The sequence below is a fragment of the Epinephelus lanceolatus genome, chromosome 20 (genome assembly GCF_041903045.1).
Source record: "Epinephelus lanceolatus isolate andai-2023 chromosome 20, ASM4190304v1, whole genome shotgun sequence".
NCBI classification, from domain to species: domain Eukaryota; kingdom Metazoa; phylum Chordata; class Actinopteri; order Perciformes; family Serranidae; genus Epinephelus; species Epinephelus lanceolatus.
The window spans coordinates 23,544,766-23,568,660 of NC_135753.1; the positions used below are offsets into that span (position 1 = coordinate 23,544,766).

The 23,895-nt window shown below is 43.4% G+C and overlaps 1 protein-coding gene across 2 annotated transcripts in view; it reads right to left on the reverse strand.

Moving 5' to 3' along the window:
- sema5a (sema domain, seven thrombospondin repeats (type 1 and type 1-like), transmembrane domain (TM) and short cytoplasmic domain, (semaphorin) 5A) overlaps window positions 1–23,895 on the reverse strand; it is a 186,454-nt gene that overhangs the window by 11,625 nt on the left and 150,934 nt on the right. For both annotated transcript variants that reach the window (XR_004502365.2, XM_033639177.2), the window contains exons 16-19: window positions 23,606–23,831; window positions 3,009–3,218; window positions 668–838; window positions 278–433 (exon numbers count right to left, since the gene is read on the reverse strand). Coding sequence is in view for 1 of the 2 variants with exons in the window: in XM_033639177.2 (XP_033495068.1) it covers window positions 278–433; window positions 668–838; window positions 3,009–3,218; window positions 23,606–23,831 (763 nt within the window). In the remaining variant the exon portion in view is untranslated. The remainder of the gene's footprint in view (window positions 1–277; window positions 434–667; window positions 839–3,008; window positions 3,219–23,605; window positions 23,832–23,895) is intronic.

Below are 23,895 nucleotides of genomic sequence, written 5' to 3' on the forward strand. Positions count from 1 at the left end.
CACTCTGGAGTCCTTGAGCAAGACACTAATCCCAACTGCCCCCAAAAGTGCTGCCCTGTCGCTGAACCTGACCTCCGACCTGAGACGAGTCCCTCAGAGGGATCGCTAACGTCTTTCATTATCACAGGATTCTTGGAAATGAACTGAATTACCGCTGTGGGCATATGGTGGTGGGTGGTGCAGAGTGAGTGTGTGTGCTGTTAAGTCATGCATGAGTGCCCAAGACATTCCTGCAGAGAAGTAGCTAAAGCGGCTGTGTGTGTGTGTGTGTGATCACCTGGTATAAAATTGGAGTCAGGGGAGCATGGCCTGGTCTCGCTGTTGTTTCCTGTGCACTGGTTTCCAGTGGGAAATAGGACATCACAGTGACGCACACGCATCTGGGCCCCGTTGGAGTCACAGTGGGACCACCCCGACCAGCTGGACCAGCTCTCTGGATATGGCAATGACAGTACGTGTCTCACAGCTTGTCTAATGTGTGTCCATATATGTGTGCGCCCTCAGCTGTATATTAGTCATGCATGAGTGTCCTCTGAGGGGCCGAGAGAGACTAAAAAAATAAGCAATGAACCTGTGATGGATTGGTGGCCGAGTCAGAGCCCTAAGCTGCTTATCACTGAGGTGTGCTGGTGTGTGTGTGTGTGTGTGTGTGTGTGTGTGTGTGTACCTGGACAGGATTGTGTGTTGCACAGAGCCTCCTCAGTGTGCAGACCCAGGCAGATGTCCCCTCCGTAAGCAGGCGGGGGGTTGCTGCAGGTGCGCGTCCTCATGTAGTGTCCCCCTCCACACGTCACGGAGCACTTGGACCATGAAGACCAACACGACCAGCTGCCGTCCACTAAACCGAGGACATCAGTGTCATATTGTTTATGTTGACGCTTAAAACCCGATGATTATATTTGCATGAACATTTTCTACTTGTGTAATTGATGTAGTTCAGCAGGAAACAGTCAGTAAATTTCAGAGTTTCTTGTTTTCTAGGAGAATATTCCCCCAAAATGTGTGTTTTCGTGTTTTCTAGGATTTAGGTTCCAGGTCATTTGCAAAGACAATTTCCTCTGAACATCAAGTGATTGGAAGTCATTCCAAGCCATTTCAAACAGCGATGCGTGACGCAGAAATATGAAGCCATTTGGAGATATGTGTGTGTGTGTGTTTAGAAGTGACAGAAAGTGTGCTTCATCCAGCTGTTACAGCAAACGCCTGACCCCCCCGAACCCAACAATCTCTCCTCTGATTAATAAAGATAAATGAAGCATCACAATCTGCGCTTGTTGTTCCTCCCTTCATGTGGTGCCAAGTGGCAAACACGTGAAAATTCATGACAGCATCGGCACACAAAGAAGACATAAATAGATGAAAAGGAGGAGAGAAGGAGATGTGGGAAAAAAAATTAAATGAGGGGAGGAATAAGAGCAATAAAAATGGGGCCAATCTTTGTCCGTGAATCACAACAGAGGGAAATATACTTTGCCAATCATCTGGGTAAAACCTTACTTCATTGTGGCAGAGAGATATTACCTTTTCGGAACCACTTGAGAATTGCTTTTAAAGACCCGATGATGGCTGGCAGCACAGTGCAGGTAATTGAAGTTGCCGATGCTTTTTGTCATCTCGGTGTAATTTCTCTATCACAAAGCGACACATAAGTCGATTCCTGGCCCTCGATGACGGATCATCTCATCTCGGGCGCAGACGCAAGAAAAACACGGATTCATTTGTTTCCAAACCAGATGGATGGTAGGCATAACACCTTCTCTCTCCCGCTCCTCCATGGCACACCAACGCATTCAAAAAGCACTGGATTAGCCATAGGAGGATTACAATTGGTCTACCAGCACAGTCTGCCTGCCTCAAAATAATATCTCACTTTCAGAGGGGTGCTAATTGAGTATGCATTAGTATTCATTACTACTCAGGCTGGGTTAAGTCGGTTCCTTTGGGGGACAGGAGTGCAGCGCTCTTCATCAACATACTGTAGCTTTGGTATTATTACAGTCAACAGCCCAGAATAGGTGTGCTATATGTATTAGCACAGTGATGCAGGGCTGGAAAATCAAAGTACATTCACTCGACATTTTACTCAAGGGGAACATAAGTGGCAACCACACAGGCAGAGCCTTCCTGAACAAAGCAAATCTGATGCTCTTAGATCCAAAGTCTTCATCTGAGCTTGCAGCTGATAACAGCTTACCCTGTTAGCGTCTGCGCTCAAGCTGTTGGGAGCCAAACGGCGTGCACTTTCGCTGAATGAATTAACAGGCTGTAAAAAATAGTATCGATGGCCGTGCACACTCTTGCCTCTTTTGCTTGGTTTCAGCAGTTATGAAGACAGATCGCGGCTGCTGGAGATGGCGTGCAGATCCAGGCTTTTAGCGAGATACCTAAGCCCTACTCCAGGGGGCTTGATTAATAATCATCTGAGACAACATTCCTGCTTGTCTGCTTGGCGTCTGTGCTGGATACCAGGTGCGCTTTATGCCAAACTAAGCACTGGATTTCCATTTAGACAGCTTACTTCCCTTGTCAGACAGAGTATTCTTTTAATTAGAAAGCTTCCTCTCTCAGTCTTCCGCTAGCGGAGTGTTGAAAATGCATTGTCTCAGGGCTTTTCACAACAGAATAAGGCCTCCCATTGCTGGCAGCATAATTACCCAGCAATGTAATTACATACTGGAGTGCCACAGGGATTGTCTCTTTGATTCCTGGTGTAAATTGGGGTCTTCGTCACACCTCTTATCTGCAACTGATTTCTTTTGTGGTTCCTGATGATTTGAAGTCATTTTGTCACTGTAATTCTTTATCCATTAATCAAGGCAAAACATAGCTGCAGTGTGGTGTGGAGACGTGTGCATTTATCTGTGTGTGAGTAAAAAGGAGAGCTGGCTATGTAATTGACTTCTGCTCTTGTGAATGGTCTTATCTCTGTGAGTCCTGTGTTTGGGTACAGTTCAGGTCTTTGCAGCTAAAACTGGCATGTAGCATGAGTAGATGTGTGCATTTCTTACCTGGACAAGGGGTGATGTTACACTCCTGATACTCCTGTGCTGGCCCCAGGCAGGTCTGACCTCCGTACCGGGGCTCTGGGTTACTGCAGGTCCTCTTCCGGCTGCGGATTCCCCGGCTGCAGTCTCTGCTGCACTGGGACCAGGAGCTCCAAGCCGACCAGCCACCGTTCACTGTGTGGCCTGAGATCCTCCCGAGACGAAGCACCTCTCCTGACGACATAAAAAAATGAGACCATTGTCAAAACAGCTTCTACTGTTTGTCACGCCTGTGCTATTGTTAGCTTTTCTCAGCAGCGAGGCAACATTTACTAAAAAAAAAATCCCTGCTGTTCTTTTCAAGACAGCGGATGATACTTGTCCTCCCTTCCTGGCATCATTGTGTACATTCGTTTTGAAGAGCAAGAAGAGGGCAGGGAGTCAATAGCATTTCTTGATAACAGTTACTCTGAAGCTTTTTGCAACTCTAAAAGCTTTAACTTCATTTGTGCTAAAAGAGCAGAGCCCACTGCATGTTATGTGCTGCTCAGTTATTTTGTGCTGTAAAGCGAATCAGCAGATTTAATTAAAAATCAACTGGTGAAACACTATGTGTATACAGTGTAGAGGCTCGTAGGCACTGTGAGTCTGCAGCTCTGCCTGTTTACTAAATAACATTTGAAATTACACTGATGTCTTAGGCAGATGGAAACAATAGGGAAAATTAATATATTCAATATCTTCTTTATGAGCCATGGCTGCATGGCTCCAGCAATCGAACAGCCCATCCACTGTGATCCAAACTGAAATATCTCAGAAAGTAATGGATGTATAGTTTGAAATCTGGACGAAATTCACGATCCCAGGAGGATAAAGCCTAATGATGTTTCCTCTAGTGCGATCATGAGGTTCACATCTGGGGTTTTCAGTAAAATGTCTCGACAGTCATTGGACATATTGCCATGAAATTTGGTACGGACACAGAAGTCTCCCTCAGGATGAACTCTGGTGATTCAAACCTGAACTTTTCATCCAGTGCTACCATCACATCAAACTTTCAATTTGTCTGATATCTGTAAAACTACATTCCCACCAACCTCAGTTTGTGTTTAGTGCTAATTAGCAAATGTTGCCATGATAACATGTTAAACAAGGACAGCATGTTAGCATTGTCCCTGGGAGTACTTTAACATTCTGATCCCAGCATTTAGCTCAGAGCACCACTGTGCTTAATTATAGCCTTACAGATCTGTTAGCATGACTAGGAACAGTTTCACAACCCAAACTCTGACACTATTTAGTGTTCCAGAAAAAGATTTAATATGTCCCAGTACACAGCATGTCAAATGCAGTATGCCAAATATACCAGGATATTCCACTGCATTTTGTAGTACGCAAGTCAGCATGCTTTTCTGGCTTTTCTGACCCACAGTTTTCTGTGCAGCAGAAGATAAATCACATCCACTGAGTTGAAAAGGTGACGACTCATTGACAGCTGACAGAGGCCACAATGACTATAATCAGTCCATCAATCATGAGCAATCTACGGTGTGTGCAGTTATAACTTAAAGGTTAAAATGACACCCATTGCAAAGTAACAACAGCAGAGTGCTCTGGGTTTACCTCTGGCAAAGTTTTCAAATGGCGTTAAGTTTTATCTCCAAGGTAATGATACGTGATAACATTTAGATCTGCTGAAATCGCATACTTTTTCTTTTTACTTCAAAATTTGCGCCACTGACTGTACAGATATACCCTCCTGAGACCCTGTGTCCCCATATGAGGACATCACTTTTTGGGTTTACTTGACCTTATACATCATTCTGCTTAACTTAGACCTGTTGTCCTCGTTCGTGGACACTTTTTTGTGCCACCTTGTGGTAGTGAGAGCACAATACATTAATCCACGTAAGAAGAAGATGGCAGCCATCTATGCCTAGACTCACAAGTCAGTCTTTAGACGCTTTGCTTAACTAAAGACTGATGACTTTCTCCCTGATTTTGTGTTTAGATGGGCGGATACAATTTCAGAGTTTAAAAAAACTCCCTACGTTGCAGAACCAATAGTAAATCTGCAGGGCGGTCCTTCGGTGGCTCGCTGAACTCTTGTGCTTGTAAACATAGTCCCACTAGAAACACGTGTAGCGGTACAAAATGGCTCAGCCGTGCTCGCAGAAAACGCCGTCAAAGTTAGTGGATGTTTTTTTTCGCGTTTGCAGCGACACATTTTCGCCAATTAAAAGAAACAAACATAATCTTTCACAAGGCCATGACTCATCCGTCCGGCCGGACTATAGAGGGAATCGCCTTGTTGTTTACAAATACTTTTAAATACGTTTACAAAACGGTCCGTGAAAAAAAAAAAAATTTCCAGCGGATATCTTAGTTACAACATGATTGAGCTAGCAAAGCAGTTTTGTGTTGCTATGTGTAGTATTTATTCAGTTTTGGGAAATCACGATGTCTAGAAAGCAGCAGTGGCTGCAGCTGACAGGGACAGCTAACAGCAGCAGCAAAGCTAACATCAGGACGTCATCTGTTAAAAGCCTCCCGTTGTCGGATACGACATGACACTACTCCAGTTAGCTCAATCATGTTGTAACTAAGACATCCGCTGGAAAAATATTTTCTTCACGGATGAGCAAACGTTTGATAAAACGGAGTTAAATCTCTCGGCATCCATTTTCAAGCTCTCTGTGTGTTTGTTTCCTTGCGGACGAGAAAAGGGGGAGCACACATTTCCGAGAAGGCGTGTCCTTTTCAAAAATGCAATAGGCGTTGCTTTGTTGCCGGCCGTTTTCACCGGTGTGTTAAACACACTTTAGAAAGGAGTGTCCCCAGACTATCAGAAGGCGGAGATCTCTGATTGTCTGGTGGCGAGACTATCTCTGCCAAGTCAGTCTGCAGCCGATCCCAACACAAAAGGTCTAAAGGTCTAAAATCTGATCACATCTTATGGTTTAACTTGGTTATTTATGTATTATAATGTTTGTAAGTTGATAAGGCAACAATCTGACCAATTTTAGCAACAGAAACAAGCTAAGACACCGTTAATTAGGAAGTACTTGTTGACACTGAGACTTGTTTGAGGACATTGGGACTTTTTTATCGTTGACAATGTTAAGGTTTTTATACTTATCAGGTCCCAGTAGGACCTGATAAGTATAAAAAACTGCAGTATGTACTCAAAGTAAAAACAAAAACTATGTGAGTCAGAAAGCAGGGATGGCCTTGTCTTTGTACTGGTATTTTTTCCAAGTAACTAAAATAAGTAAAATACTGATTTATTTGAGTGGAGCAGAAGATACATGAGATAAATCCAGCCCGTAGACAGACAGATAGATACCACAGTGGTGGTGTCATTCGCACAGATGTAATTCATCATCTAATTCTTCACAGGCCTCTTGTCATTCTCCAAAGATGGATTCAGTGAGAACTGAGTGTGTCCTGTCAACACGCGAACGCTCCCCCTCATCAAACAACATCAGCTGACTAATCTGTGTACACTCATCTGGAATGAGTCGAATAGAGGATTCCTAATGAAATATGAAACCATCGTTTCTATTAAACTATAATTACTGCATGCATTAATCAGCGCCGTGGAAATGAGCAGAATGAGTGCGGGGAGAGAGAAAGCTTCTGGCCTTCTTGAATGAAAAGAGTGAACTCATCTGTTTGAGTGAATGATAATCACCTCCAATGAAATTACAGTCACTGTCCAGGCACTTCTCTGATGATTCACTCATTCAACAAACTGCACTATTATCTGCTTTTTCAGATAGCAGCGGAAGTCTTCATTCTGTGTCTGTGCTGCTTTTGCTTTGCGTCATTCTGCACTCCGTCTCATTCTGCTCTTTCAGTCTCTATCTCTTCGCCTTTAGAAGAAAAAGGGGAGAGCTTTTATGTGTTGCTGAAGCAGACAGCCGAATCACATCTGGATCCTGAGTCTTAACCACTCGACCATGCCACAGCAACCTTTCGTTTCTTGCCTTATTCTGGTTTCAATCTCTTGATTTAGCTTTTTGTTATATCACTATCTCATCTATTATGCTCTCAGCCTCTCTTTATCCTGCTCTTCCTCTCTGTCTATCTCTCCCATTAACCTTCTCTCGCTTTCTGTCTCGCTCCCCCCTCTCGCTGTCCTCCAACCTGGCCTCGTTGTTTTGTCAGCGTGCTCTTTTCACTGACAGTTAGCGTGGCGCTGCTGCTTTGTATTCTCAGGGAGAGGACACTGTGTTTACCTAGCCCAAATCCTCGACCTCTTCATAACTACCGCCGACCTTGGCAGTGCACAGGCCGGCTCACCCCGGCATCAAGCTGGCGTGAGCGTTGACAGGCCCGTCGAGGCTCCCGCTCTTTATCGATTCTGAGCAGGCAGTGGCACGGACAGTCCCCCCACTGCCACTGTGACCCGTAGTCTTTATCAAGCCCTCTGTAGCCCAAGAGACTGGACTGCTGCTCTGCTGACGGCAATGGAGTGCTTTATAATCATCCCTCTTACACATGCGCGCACACACTTCTGTGCACAATGCAGGTATGTACAAATGCAAACACTGCTGCTTGTTTCAGCTTTGGCCCGAGACTGCTCTTGTGTGCTGTGCGTATTGTTAATGCTTCACAGGGACTGCCCTCCCGTCGCCAAAACAAACAGCGTGGTGCCCTCCCTCTCAAATAGGCAGCGACTGGATCTATCGATCCACCCAAGGACCACACACAGCCAGAGAGAATTAATCCTCACTCTCCTGACGAGCTGGGCCGAGCCAAAACTAAGAAGGACACGGCGCAACATCCAATAGTCCCCGCTGCAAGGAAACTAGGACATGAAAAAAGTTCCCCCCACCCTCCCCTTACTCAACCTCACACCCTGCTCAAAGGCAAAACACACTGTAAACAAACTTATGAACTTGTGTGTGTGCGAGTGGGGGAATACAGACATGTGCATGTGTGGGGGGAAAAGACGACTCCGTGGGGCCACACAGACACGCAACGCCGTGCAATCTAATGTACACTATAGGCAACTGTAAAGGCGCTCAAACAGCGAAAGAAGTGGGAAGAAAGGAAGTAAGAAAAAGAGAGACAGAGGCAGAGATGGAGACGAGATGACATCTGCAAACCGGAGAGACTGCTCCACTTTGAGACAGACAGATGTGAGAGACGGAGAGGTGGAAAAATCGCTAACCTTCAGCAGTGAGGAGAGATGCACTGTCAAGTGTGAACAAAGTTTTTTATCGACGTCAGAGTAGCACTGGACCACACTGGGAGAGAAAAAGTGGAGAAGTGTTTCTTCCAGCCTGTCCTAGATTCAAAACTGCACATTTACTCCCAATTACTCTTCCTCTCTCCTCCTCCTCCTCCTTTACTCTCCCGATCAGCTCAACAATGTCTCCCTCCATATTTATATCTAAAAAAATGTATGTCTGTTTTTGCATACGCCATGCCCTGGTTTCTGGTCGCTTGCAGTGGAACAAGACAACAGTGCTCCTTTAACTGTCCTGAGGTCTGCCAAGCGACGGTCGACCCAGAAACCCTCCAAGGGGAAATCCTCACGGGAGAGCTAATTAATAGTTTGTAAGGGGTGCAATTAAAACCCCAACCCTGTAGAGAGATCACGTACAGAAACACAGATGCACAAATAGCCGAGAACAAGGATATGCATGCTAACGTGATATGAGCACAGGGAATTTATGAATGTTATAGGATATATCATGAATTAAGGCGAGGCTTGTGAATGTGACATGTTTTTAAAAAGGAGGATTAAAGGCCAAATATGCACCTTCAGTCTGTGGCGTCCTTCGTTTAAACATCATCCCCCACTTGCAGGTTTAATTGCAGAGATTTATTGGAACTACAGGGTTTTATTCAGCCATCTGTAATGTTTGAGGCTTAAAAGGACACAAGGACTCAAAGCACATTATTACACCTGCAACTAGCGTGAGCAGTGGTGGAGTGTAACTAAGGACTTTTACTCAAGGTCTGCAGAAGACCATCTCTGAACCAACAACACGTCCAACCTTGAAGCAGATGGGCTACAGCAGCAGAAGACCACACCAGGTGCCACTCCTGTCAGCTAACAACAGGAAACTGAGGCTACAGTTCACACAGGCTCACCAAAACTGGACAATAGAAGATTGGAAAAACGTTGCCTGGTCTGATGAGTCTGGATTTCTGCTGCCACATTCAGATGGTAGGGTCAGAATTTGGTGTAAACAGCATGAAAGCATGGATCCATTCTGTCTTGTATCAACGGTTCAGGCTGCTGGTGGTGGTGTAATGGTGTGGGGGGTGTTTTCTTGGCACACTTTGGGCCCCTTAGTACCAACTGAGCATGGTTTAAACACCACAGCCTACCTGAGTATTGTTGCTGACCGTGTCCATCCCTTTATGACCACAGTGTACCCATCTTCTGATGGCTACTTCCAGCAGGATAACGCACCATGTCACAAAGCTCACATCATCTCAAACTGGTTTCTTGAACATGACAATGAGTTCACTGTACTCCAATGGCCTCCACAGTCACCACATCTCAATCCAATAGAGCACCTTTGGGATGTGGTGGAACAGGAGATTCACATCATGGATGTGCAGCCGACAAATCTGCAGCAACTGTGTGATGTCATCATGTCAATATGGACCAAAATCTCTGAGGAATGTTTCCAGCACCTTGTTGAATCTATGACACCAAGAATTAAGGCAGTTGTGAGGCAGTTCCAACCTGGTACTAGCAAGGTGTACCTAATAAAGTGACCAGTGAGTGTATATTATAAACTAAAGTATTGTGGGGGTGGGGAGTGGGATTCTTGCTGTGAGGTGACAGCCCTAACCACTGCACCACCATGTAGGTTAAACTCCAGTTTGGTTGTGTTTCTAGAACATTAACTTCAAATCACGTACTGTTTCCATCACTGCCAACACCTGACATCCAAAGTTTCAGGCAGCTGCCAAACAGCAACCTCTCAGTGCAACAAACAAACAGTCTCGTGTTATTGTTCTCACATCGTCCATTGTTACTGTTTCTCTGGTGAGTCTGATTTTCTGCCTGTGTAACTCAGCTTCACGTGGCATAATTTTCAGCTTCTGACTAAAAATTTGCCCTTGAATGCACCATCAAGGTGGGTGTTAAAATGGTCCCCACTGCTCCAAATTGCAACAAAAACACAACTTTGACAAGAAAATGAAGGCCGCTAAATGTTTCCTGTGATGGATCACCTTCCACATGCAGGTTTCAAGTTACCACAGGCTGATGGTTAGATTGTGGTCGACTGACACCAGCAACTGGTTGAAACCTAAAGCTTTGTGGTATGTTTTAACAAATTGTTGGAGTGTAAAATCCATTTACAACTGTTTTTTTTTTGTTTTTATTTTGCTGAGAAAAATTCCTCAGTTTGTATCAGCTCTTGTTGAACTGTTCTTGTTTAACTGAACACAGCACAAAAATCAAGAGGGGAAATTCAAGACCAGTTTCTCTTCATTTATCCCTCCTGCTACTACAATCACAGCGAACACATAATACCAGCTGGTACTGCCTGCTGTGGTGGTGGGCTTCAAGTGCATGTCGTAATTGTAGGTGCTTTCAAAAGAATGAGGCAACTTTAACAACCGACATTGCCAACAAACTGCACACACAGGATTGATTTTTTTTTTTCTACCAAAGGAAACTTGCTCCCATCAAAGAAACAGCCCTCTCCTTCTCCCTGGTCATTTTAAGTACCGCAGCTCTGCTCTCCACTTTGAGGCAGCATCCAGTCTGATTGGTGCAAAAAAAGCAACAAAGCGGAAAGTGAACCAATGTCAGAGAAGACAGGTGAAGACAAGCTCATCGTGACTGAGTTGGAATGTGTGAGACTCGAAAACTTTTCTTGGGTGTTGTTTATCTGCCAGAACCTGCTGTTATGATGATTTAAGAGCTCAGAGCCATAATTTCATGCAGGCATGTTGAGCAAGGAGGGGCCTCCTGCCAACAAAGTCAATTCTTTCTGACATGCAGTTGTGTTTTTTTTTTCAGCGCCTACGCTGGTTTGCTAATTTGTTAACTCTATGTTATCAAAATCTGTGCCACTCAGCGAGGGCCACACTGGGGGCAAATGTGAAACAGGCTGTGTGTCATTGGCACTCCAATGGTAACCTGCAAATTTGGTGTCGAGGATAATTGCGATAAGGTTGTGAACTCCATCTGACAGTAATCTGGGAGAGGGCATGGGTTACGTACTTTACTGAAGCATACCAGAGAGAGGGAGACATATAGGGAAAGACCCTGTCATCAACAGCTTAGTTTGAGCTACTGTGTCACAAGAGATGCAGCAATAACACAATTAAACCATTCAACATCATAACGACTGAGTGACCAGGTGGGGACGAGGGACTGGGCAAGACAGACAGACAGAAGGAGAGAAGAAGAGAGAGACTGAACTAATTGAACCAGTGTGTTTCATTATTTGCAATATAATCTAAGTGTAACAGCACATGTGGTTACTGTGTGAGAGCAGCAATTTCCCTCAGGATTAGTAAAGTTCTGTGTTGTCTTGTCCTCTCTTGCCGTATTGTCACATTGTATTGTATATTGTCTTGTCTCATCTTTTCTTGTCATATCGTGTCTTGTCTTGTCATATTGTATCATATCATACCTTGTCTTGTCTTGTTTTGTATAGTATTGTGTCTTGTCTCATCTTGTCTTGTCATATTGTATCATATCATATCTTGTCTTTTCTCATCTTGTCTTGTATCGTATCGCATCGTATCATACCTTGTCTTGTCTAATCTGGTCTTGTCTTGTCTTGTTGTACCATGTCATATCTTGTCTCGTCTTATCTTGTCTTGTTGTATCGCATCGTATCATATCTTGTGCCATCCTGTCTTGTCATATTGTATCTTATCTTGTCTTGTCGTATTGTGTCTTGTCTTGTCTCATCTTGTCTTGTATCGAATCATCTCTTGTCTTGTCTCATCTTGTCTTGTATCGTATTATATCTTGTCTCATCTTGTCTTGTATCGAATCATCTCTTGTCTTGTCTCATCTTGTCTTGTCGTATCGCGTCTTGTCTTGTCATATTGTATCATATCATACCTTGTCTTGTCTTGTTTCGTATCGTATCATATTGTGTCTTGTCTCATCTTGTCTTGTCTCATCTTGTCTTGTCATATCATATCATATCTTGTCTCATCTTGTCTTGTTGTATTGTATCATACCTTGTCTTGTCTAATCTGGTCTTGTCTTGTCATATCGTATTGTATCATATCTTGTCTTGTCTCATCTTTTCTTGTATTGTATCATACCTTGTCTTGTCTTGTCTTGTTGTATAATATCATATCTTGTCTTATCTTGTCTTGTCATATCGCGTCTTGTCATACTGTATCATGTCATACCTTGTCTTATCTTATCTTGTCATATTGTATCATATCATACCTTGTCTTGTCATATCTTGTGTTGTTGTATCGTATCTTGTCTTGTCTTGTCTCATCTTGCTGTATCGTATCGTGACCTGTTTTATCGTGTATTCATTGTTTTTTTAAATAAAGCCACACCCTCACTCATTAACAAGGTTCCTACACATTTTCCATTTGAGAATTGCAAACTTTTTAAGATATAACATCTGAATACACATAGCTCGATGTTTATTATGTTAATAAAAGATTTTAAAATCCAACTGTTAATATGTATGTTACATTCTGACTACATAGGCCATTATGTTGCTATATAATTGCCAGAAGGTTGAGGCTAGGTACCGCAGCTCATACAAATCTGTTAACACCAAATCCAGACAAGATCATCTCTGCCGAAAGAGGAAATAAACTAACCAGCACTACCAGTACCTGCATTGAATTATTTTCGCTTAAAACTACAGTAGCCAACTTTTTCAGAGAATATGACATGTATGGGTACTGAAACCGGGTATTAAACAAGCTCCAGTTCTAATTATCAAAGACTGTAGTATTAAAAAGCTCCGACGTTATTGGTTCTTTTAAACATTTTGGTTTAATTCCTTAGCATTATAGATGACAGATATTATGGATATAGATAGTTCATTCTACTCTGCTGGCAGTCTCTCATCCACTCCTGCTAGCACTATGTCCTACACAAGGACAGCATGCTGGTTCGACAAATAGCGAATTGTTGTAAACAAGCTAGAATGACAGCTGTCTGTATGTAGTCCAACTGTCTGGCTGTGACGTACAAGCCTACAGGCAGCTCTGCGTAGGAGTAAGCACTCAATTGCACTCCCTACTTCTTGCATTGCATCCGATGACATCAAGCTCGCTCCGAACGCGTTCTCTCACACAGCCGTAAACCTTTAGGCTTCCCTGGCTTCCTGTTCCAAACAGCATGAAAAACACTCTGATGTGTGATCAGTTCATTTTTAGAAATTCAGAATTTTATACTTAAGTAACCGGAATCAGGGATATACTCTGCAAACACAAATAATTTCCCACACTCTTTGTTCCATACTTTCCAAACCTGGAAAATACTAAAATTGAATACTTTTCCATACTGCGGAGGAACCCTGTATTAATAAAGCTTTGGCAGAGGTTTGACAAGGCGGATATTTTCTCTTTTTATCATTAAAAGTCTGGGATTCTTTCTTTCAGACTTACTATTACGCAACCTGTCATCATCTCCCTTTTTGCAAGATTCAACTGAAAGCTTCCATTTTCCGCCTACTGGCTTTACTCCACCTCCACCAACCCCAGCGTCTAGACTCTGGGGGAATCGTGTCCTATCTTCTGACTTCATGTCTAATCACCAAAGCCCCGCTCAATCTCCATAAATATTGTTATTCATAATCAATCTCTCCTTACTGAAACACACCTCAGGGACCAGGCGGGTGTTGTATAACTTCACTCAGCCGTGAGTTCACTTATTAGCTCAACTGTTTCTTTCTTGATAAACACCGAGACGTCCACAGTAAAAAACAGAGAGTGCTGACTGTCGGGAGAGAGAGCGGGACAGAAACAGAAAGACAATAAGGATACTGGAATGGTTGTCATCCGTCAGAGGCGTCCCTCAGCACTGTCCTGTGTCTACTCAGTGTCTGCTCATGACATCCGTGCGGGAGAAACTAATCTGTCGCCCATGAGAAGGCCCTGGCCTTGATACCAGATCAGCTGAAGTGAAACACATCAAGCTGCTGACACGCCACCGTTTCTCCCTGGGAAAAAAAAATGAAGCCATCACTCACCGACACAAGCCGGCAAAATTACAAACTCACAGCCTTCTACAGCAATGTCTTTCATCTTTCCAGTGCTTTCTTTTCCCTCAGTGTGTCTGCTTCTGTCTTTGTGAGATGCAAATGGGGAGAAAAAGAGAATGATTGCCTGATTGCAAAGCCCTTTAAAGCTTGCTATTACTAGTGCGGCATCATAAAAGTAGCGGGTCTGAACTTTAACTCATTATGTAGAGATATTGATTAAATCAGACAGGCAGATCTGTTTCATAGACATATGGCTTCACACGAATCATCATTTAAATTGTCGGTTTGTGCGCGGGCTGGCCTATGGCTGCAGACAGAGTGACTAATAACTGGGAAGTTTTTTAGTTTGAGGCTGACTAATGATAGACAGGTAGCTGGTTTCAATCCTGGCAGCAGTGGGAGTGTTAATTCCAGCTGTGTGCAGACTACAGCAGACCGGTTACTAATTGTCTGTTCGCAAAACTATTCCCCAGAACAGTGAGTGTCCAGTCATAGCTTAGCAAGTGTAAGTGCTCACAGCAGGCCTGTCAAGCTTTGGATTTCTCAACATGCTCAAAGGGTGTGCAGGGGGCTGCAGCAAGACTGACACTGAAAAGTTTGGGAGGATGGAGTTCATTTTTGTCCATCGAAAAACCAAAAACCAAAGTTGGGACCAAGTCATTGTTTTCAAGTCACAAGTAAATCTGAAGTCTTGGCACTCAAGTCCCAAGACAAGACGGAGTCAAGTCTCAACTCAAGACTGACAAGTCCAGAGTCACATCCTAAATTCTGAGTTCCAAGTCTGAAATTTTCAAGTCAAAAGGCTCAAGTGAAGTCTCTGTTTGGTTCGGTTCAATCGAACTCAAGTTCGTTTGCTTCCTAAGTGCGGTTAGTTTGGGTGGGTGTGAACACAGCTAACGCACTCGGGTGTGCACCAAAACAACCGAGACCTTCTTGAAGAGGTGGTTTCAGTCTGGTTACTAATGAACTCTGGTGCGGTTCGTTTGTGGTGAGAACGTGTTCCGACTTCGATCTGAACCAACTGCAGTCACATGACACATTGTTTGGGTTAAACATGAGCATGTTACAGTCCTGGAGGATTATTAATGTGCACCTCCTCCTGTACTGCCTTAATATGCACATTCAGCACATCCAATGCATCAAAACATTGTTTTCTAGTTGGAGCCGCGCCTCGTTTTCAAACTGTATGGTTTGACTAAAATGAACAATGACAGCAATATAGTCCACGATGAGCAGCGCTAAAATCAACCTGCGTAGTTGTGCCTCCATTGTGACATTAGAAAGTGTCACATTTATCTTGCAAGTGTACTCTTCTTTAACGATTTGTTTACTTCCTGGATTTTTCCCGCATGGAAATTCTGACCAATCAAGAGCAGCTTTCTCACACAGTCATTTTATCTGGTCCACTTGTAAATGCTGCCGTGAGAACACAAACCAACTCTAGGTAATTATACAAAGTTGTAAGAAAATTAGTCCCTGATTCGGACCAAAGCAAGACAACTCCAGGTCTGAAAGCACCCTAAACTTATCATATTTGTGCCTCGAGTCTGATTTGAGTCCAGCTCAGGTAACTGAGTCCACACCTCTGTAAAAGGAACAAGAGCAAAGCGAGTAGGACAGAGTCTTCACATTAATTCTGCAGTGGTCTCTTTGACCAATCTATGGAGAAATGCATAATGTGATCATGGCAGTGTGCAAGATCGAGAATATGCAAAAACAATTTATATAACATGAAGCCATGCTGTATCACAGAGTACAGAGAAAAAGCCACATAATGAGTATGAAAAAAGAAAGCCATGTTTTATAAATTACCTGTAGGATTTTGCGTCATGGGCGTTTAAAAATACACGTCTATACAGGCAATTATGCAAATATCCAAATGTTTGGTTTCTCATTCAGGCATGTGAAATGTGATAAAAAGGAAAAATGGCTACAAACGCTACAAGACTAATCACTGGGCGTACATGACAAGGGCGGTCTTTAAATCACTACGGATCTTAATTAACTCATTGCTATCATTAAGCTATGATCACTGGCATGAAACAAGTCAGTATGTTGTATAAAAGCGTATTGTCAATGCTTTTTAAAATCCAATGTTCATAATTTATCTCTCATAATAAAGACAGATAGAGATCTTAATGTGGGAGACACTGAGAGTCAAAGAAATAGAGATACTGGGGAGAGGTCGGGAAAGTCGTATCTCCACCACTGATTTATTCTCTCCATCAATGGGGATTAATTCTCCATATCTGTGCGTCACAGATGAGACTTCCAGGCGTTCGTCAATAAGATGCGCCGCCTGTCCGAATACAATCCAAATCGTCAAATGTCAGGTATATCTGATAGCTCTGATGCTCCAAGCCACAAACATGGTGACATTCTGCCTGAGCAGGGGGAGACAAGGCGATCTCAGACAACATGGCAGAGTGGGATTTTTATTGAGTAGCGGGGGAGTAACATCAGTGGGACAGCCAGACAGGAAAATGGTCTTTCAAAGTTCATGCGTCTGTCTCAAATGAGAAAACAAAAAGAGGGATGGAGTTGGCTGCAGGGAGATTTAAAGTCTCTGCTACTGATTTCTGTTTGTATACACGCACATCTATATGCAGAGTTGGCAGTTACAAAACACATTTTACCCTGATGGTATCCAAGGGATTAGAAGTTAAAATTCAGTACATGCATTGAAGTTACAAATCCCAGTTCATTATTTTTGACTTGTTTGCTGTCTTACTGAGAGTTTAAAGGTGCAATGTGTCAGATAGGACCAGAATCTCTGTTAAAAATTTAAAAAAGTGAACTAACATTATCAACAGAATGTGAAGACACAACAGTTTTGATGTTACATCAAAGATGTCTGTGTGTTGCAGAGGTATCTACTGACATAAACATACTAACCAGCTAGCCCCGGCTCGTCCTGACTTGTAATACCACTTCCACCTCAAGAGGCGATACTGAGTCACTGAGGAGTCCAATCTGCATTCAGTCTAACTGTACGTTCAAACCAACAGCGACCAGAGCTTCCAAAACGGTGGAAGTCATTCATTATCAATTATCAGTTGTCAGCTGTGCGTCTTGGGCGTCCAAACCAACCGGCGCTGTCCGGAGGGGAGTTAAAACTTGTTTAACTTTATGGTAATGAGCTCTGACGCGGTTCGACAACAACTAATCGGAATGCTGACGTGCTTCGATGAAGCAGGTCCCAGAGAACAAGCCATGTAACTTTCCTACAGCACACTTGTTCCGACAATGGATATCGAGAAGGTTATTACTTGCGTTGGCGCCCACTCAGTCCTTTATAATGTGTCGCTGTTCGGTTACAGAGACCAAAATAAGAAGAATGAGGCTTGGAACCACGTCGCGGAGGTAGTTGCTTGGTCTGGTGAGTTTTAAAGTGTGTAATGTTGGTAATAGAGGAGAGAATTGCAGGCTACTGTTGCGACATAGCATGCAAGTCTTCCTTGCTTGGTTTGAATGGGATGGCAAACGTTTTGTTTTCATTGACCAAACATAACTTTCTGTAGGCCAACTATGAGCTTTTTGACTGGACAACAGCAAGCAGCAACTACGCTGCTTTCAAGCCAGTAGTCCGCTTTGCAGCTCCTTTAAATTGACAAGCACGATCGAACGTTCAATGATTCACGTGATGAGCGACTAGAGCGACCAAAGCTGCCACAAATATTTTTGACAGTCGTGCTTCTTGGGCGTCGGCGACAGATTTTGCCTCTTTGGAAGCTTCTGGTTTGAACATTCAGTAACATGAAGACAAGAAGTTGAGCTGCCCCGAACCACCGGTTGTGTCCAGATGGCAACCCCTGATTTGCGAAAACACCCACGAGATTCCATGTTCCATGCTCAAGTGATCATTTCAGCCAAAACCACGATCTTTCCCAAACCTTTACCAAGTGCTTTTTGTGCCTAAATCTAACCAGAACTTAACCGCAGTGTTGTCACACCATGAAACAACGAGACACAACTATTTTGAAGTGGCTCGTTACTAATTCTTTACATACTCTCGGTTAGCCAATCAGACTTTGGCACAATCTCTAATCTCTCTCGATCCCTAATCTACTACGTCTTTACCATCCTCCTGGAATAAATGACATCACGATGGGGTCTAATTGCCAAAGACTTTTCACATTTCCCATCCTTATGTGCTCATGTAAATACATATTCTTTTCTCTCAGAACGAATCCCTCCTGAATGAAATATGTGTGGTGGAAACACTGATTGCTGCCGTGTCTAACCAGCTGATATTGTGTGATACTGACAAAGAAAAATACCAAGTGAGAAATGCTGCCTGGCTGGCAGTGAGTCAGGAGACAGGCATGGAATGTAAGAAAATGGAAATTTCAGTAATAACATCATATTTCGCAGTATTTATTAGCAAGCTCGCTTTCCCTGTGTCACAATCCGCACTGCCCACGTTGTTGCCTCAGCAGGCCATGGCCACTCACCTGTGTTAGCTCATGTGTAACTGTATCCTTACACACTGCTCCTTAAATGAAGAGTTGATAGCTTATCAGTTTCTGCTTTGTGCTTTTAAAGGACAGACTGCTGCTGCAAGATGTTTTTAGAGCCAGAGATACAGTGTGTGCCTCTCTGTAAGTTATCTTTTTATGTTCTGTGTCTTATTGCCTACACTCTTGTTTGTTAGCCTATAGTTGAGGACAAGACTTCAGTGGAGTGCTGATGTGGTCAGGCACAGAGGCTACGCTAAGCTGTTAATGGTCAGTAAATATCTCTAACTGTTGGCTGTGTGTTGTTCCTTACATGTGTTAAATGTGATGTGTGGGTCTAATGAAAGTAAACTGATGAGTATTGTTATTCATGAACCTTTACTTCTGAGTATTTAGTGAAGTAATTCTTTTCCAGGGACCATTATGTAATGAGTAATTGAGCAACTTGTCCTACACTGTTCATGTCAACCTGTTTTACGACTCTTCTCGCAGGAGAGGCCTAGATTTTGTGTGGAGCGCTAATCGAAGCTTAGCCGGCTGATGCAAATAGTAAATCTTTATCGGGTGACACACCATTCCTTTTGCGTTCTCATCATCTCAGAGGGATCTCGGCGTCCTTTGCCCCGGTTGTGGACATCAATACACACCACCACTGTGGCATTAATTATCCTGCGATGGCCTCTCGCTTTAAGTAAAGTCAACTGTTGTTCCCGGGGCTCAGGCATCCCAAGTGTCTATGAGAGGTGGATGGTGGGAGGAGGACAAATTGGAAAGATGTCATGTACACACACACACAAACACAAACAGATGCACATGTCTACACACCCACAAAACTTGCAAAAACGCATGTTAGCCCACACACACATACGCACACCCACAAACACACACACACCAGTGCTCCCCAGATGGATGACAAGTTTGATAATGGTTGAAATGAAGAAGTGGAGCACTGGAGTCCATCCTCTTTTTCGACAGTTATGACCTAGAACTCCTCCGAGAAGTGAATCATTTTGAAGTCTTTAGATGAACAATCAGCGTGGGACGAGAGAGGAGAGCAGCACACAGAAGTCACGTACACCTCAGTAGATCTTGTTTACACTCATGCTGTATGCTGCAACTAGACTGAAACTGTTTTTTTTAGGAAGATGAAACTGTTTCATTTTCTTCACTGCAGTTTTTCCCCTTAAATGTTAACAGAAGCACATTTCATTCACAAAAGAATTATGAGAAAATATCTTTGAAAAAATGGAAATGTATGAATTTATATCCATGACGCTTCCTGTACTCGTCTCTATAAGGAGAGAGTGATGCCCGCGTAGTATGGACATACTAATATTAATGCTGTCCACATTAACTAACTTCAATACTTCAGTGTCTACTGCGAAGAAAACTTGTCGGGAGAGAGATATTCACACATGCACCTGAGTCAGATGCAGGTGTGTTGGAAAATATCATATGAGTCTTTGAACAGAAAAACCTGCACACTGCTCTTGCTCAGCTTTACAGTTTATTAGGAACGCTAACGTTTCATTCAACACCATTATTTACTACACCGATCTTAAATAGTAACTGCTCCACCCATTTCTCAGGTGTGCACAGGTGTGGGTGTGTTTCTCAATAACTGACAATAACTTGTGCACCATATGTCACATACCCCACAAACCAAAGAAGAAGATAACAAACCTGGAAACCTCAGGCTCCTTACACAATAAAGTCTATTTACAAGATTATTTACAAAAAATTAATAAACACATCAGCCTTGCAGCTTTCTAAATTGTGATGCTAAGCAAAGCAGTGTGTGGATTTTCTACTACGAAGGAAATAAAAGCAGATTAAATGCAATAGCGCCATCATAACCCACTGTCTAATACTATAGCCTCGATTAGCAACAACTGACCTGAAAGTTACAACATGTAGGATTTAGGGGGAAATATTGGCAGAGGTGGAATATACTGTAATATAATAAGTATGTTTTCTTTGGTGTATAATCACCTGAAAATAAGAATTGTGATTTCGTTACCTTAGAATGAGCCATTTATGGCCATGTTTACATGAAAAGTATCCACTCAAAACGTAATCGTTTCTCATTTTCGTTTTGAAAAACGTTCCGTTTTGAAAACAATCGCCGTGCACACGGATCCGCAAAAATGACCAAAAACGCTGCAGTATACATGCCAGGCCAGTAGTTGGCGGTATGACTTTGTAATGAATCAACACGAGCCTGCGCACATGTACTTCCTTCTACAGAGCGGTGATGTATAAACAAATAAAATGGCAACTGCATGAACGTTCGTCTACGGATGACGAGGGGGAGTTGCTACATTAAATCTATACATCGCTGGAGAAGCGTTTACAAGACAACGGAGATGGTGCTGTTTCCAAAAAATTGCACTCCCCACAAAACGCCGCTGTTGTGTAAACAAAACGCAACTAAAGTTTACTGTTTTTGGTTGAAATTGCTGTCGTATAAACAGGACCTAGGACTGCATAGGGAGCGGGAACACATCTACGGAGGCCGCCATGTTTCTACAGTAGCCCAGTATGGACAAACAACACAGGCTCAAGATGGAGCCATTCATGTATTTGCATCAGCCACCGTAGTTAGCAGCCTCTCTGCGATGAGCCAAAAAGCATTGGAAAAACACTGATTTTAACATGCAACTGCTTTATTCAGTGTTTCTACCAGTTCAAATCACCAGGTCTGTTTGTTTCGGAGAGGAAGAGACCTCTGTGGACAATTCAGCCCCTGGTTAAAACCTCTTGAACGTCTCGGTTTTATGTTATCAGAGAAAAAAGGTGAGCTCTCATTCGCAGCTGCTGAGCTAGCAGACCGAACAGCATCAGAGTAACACTGATTTGTAACATGAAACTGCCTTATCCAGCATTTTTACCACTTTTAATCCCCTAATCTGTTGTCCGTTTTACAGAGGAAGAAACGTCTGCTCCAGGGAAAAACCACCTGCACAATGAACACTGAAGGAATCCTAACTGGGAGTTCAGGCCTGGCACATGGGAGAAGTTTCAGCTGGTTGCAATCTGCAAACCTCACTGCCAGATGCCACTAAATCCTACACACTAAAACTTAAGCTTTTCAAGATCGTGTTCTTGTAAATACTAGTTATGAGATTCTACCAATTACGAGATAAGTTGTCTGCTTTATTTTCTTTTGTGAATTCAATGCACGTCCGTACGGTTGCACTTTTAATGAAAAGAATCTTTGAATGAACCAGTTTTGAACTTGAGGAGAAATTGGTTTAACTGAACATTTAAAAAAAAGTGAATATATTCTGAATTTCACATGAAATCACAGTTTATTCACGAGGCCATGCTTTGAGGCACGGCAGGCCAGCAATTGAATCTGCAGTGATGTTAATTACTTATCTAGTTAAATGCCAATATAGGTGGAATATGAAGTGCAGGAGCATCGGTGCTAATCACTGCCGCTGATTCGTTTTGGCACTGAGTGTATAATGAAGTCTGTATCTATTAAGAGAGAAATTATAACCACCCCCCCAAAAAAAGGGTGTAAATGTAACTTGCAGCTCTGCTGGAACATCAGTTGCACCTCAATAAGCTGAGTTAACAGTATCTCCCATATTTCCTGATGGCAGACTGGCGAAAACAACACCCGTGTTTGTACACCGGTTGTTGAAGGGATTTGACGCTCGTCCTGCTCAGCTCCTACATCACCATCTGCCTGCTGTAGCCTATAGGCTGCTTACATCCTACAACACGGACTGACTCACTGCCAAAAGTGACTGCTGAACGTTCAGCCTTCGCTTTTCAATTGGTGTAATTAACACTAAAGCTAATCTGATGTAAGGCTTCTGGTGACAACCTCTAATGAAACACATTGTGTCTGTTACTTCCTTCTGCTAATCAGAAACAATTAAAGCTCAAGTCTTTGTTCGCTCATGTCTTGGATGTGTGGCTGTCACTCCTCTTAAGGCTTTAAGGCTGCAGTCAGGTTTTCTCTGTTCCTGCCAGCACTCATTTAAAACCCTTCAGGAACATTTAAGCGCTGGCTTCAAAGTGTGAAGAGAACAAGTTGTTACAGTGACAGCACTGGAGGAAAGACAGAGATTAATAATCAAAAATGAGGAAGAAAAAAGAGATCAAAAGAAAGAAAATCCCACTGATATCGTACATTAGGGCTATCCTCTGTGATTACGGCTGCGTGTGGCATGTGAGCGGTGTAGCATCAGACCACCCAGAGACACAGATGAAGTCAAAGTGATGAGAGGCCGCGGTATCGTAGCCCGGCGCTAACTCTAAAGCCTTTTCCCTCTGAGGCCAAGAGTCATAAACAAACTTTAACTGCTGCATCTGTATCCGAAGCCTCTTTGCTGTGGTGTGGTGCCACCCCGCCTGCCTTCCCTCTAATATGGATCCCTCCACTTGACAACGTAAACAACTTGTCAATTAGCAGCCTGTTTGTACAAACGTTTACAGCATTTAATTCACCAGGGGTGTGTCTGAATGAGACTGTGTGGTGCACTGACTCAGGCAGAAGGGAATAGCGCGGATGATGGATGAGGAGTGTGTGTTTGTGCTTCTTTGCAAGACTATAATTGAACTTTGTGCATGCATGTGTGTGTGTTTGTGTATGAGTGTGAAAGATAGCGCGCCAGAGCTAAAATTAGTTGTAAACTGCTGATCGGCTTTGTGGATTGGAAGTTCATTAACATGTCTGACGCTTTGATCCTTTTGATAAAGTCAAGGGACCGTAAACACGAGCGCTGATTAAGATAGCGCGCCTTCAACTTTTTGCAGGACAGAGAGGGCAAAAGTTTGAAAAGGGAAGAAAGAAAGATCTAATGAACAACAGACACACACAGAGACAGAAGGAATGGCTTGAGGCGAGGAGGCCAATAACTGGCCTGCAGAGACGCAGAAAGCCAGTTGGAGTGAGATAACAGAAACATCCAGAGGCTGAGATAGCTGGAAAGGGACCATCTGTCTCCTCCACTCTTGCACTCACCGTCAGTGGAGCAGCCGGTGGATCCGTCACTGGAGCAGTAGCGCATCTCGATCCTCTGCCTGCCCACCTCCAGCAGGCTGGGGTCTGGGATGCGAGCTTTGCAAGTGTAGCGGAAGCGCTGCTCGTAGTGGCCGCCGTTGTCGGAGATGTTGACTGGCGTCCAGGGGGTCCAGGGTGTGGTCTTCTTCAGGTCAGGACATGGCAGGGTGTTGCATGACTGGTACTCCTGCAATTAGAGGCGGGAAATATTCAGTTGCATTTAAAGGTCAAGTGTGTAAGATTTAGGGGGA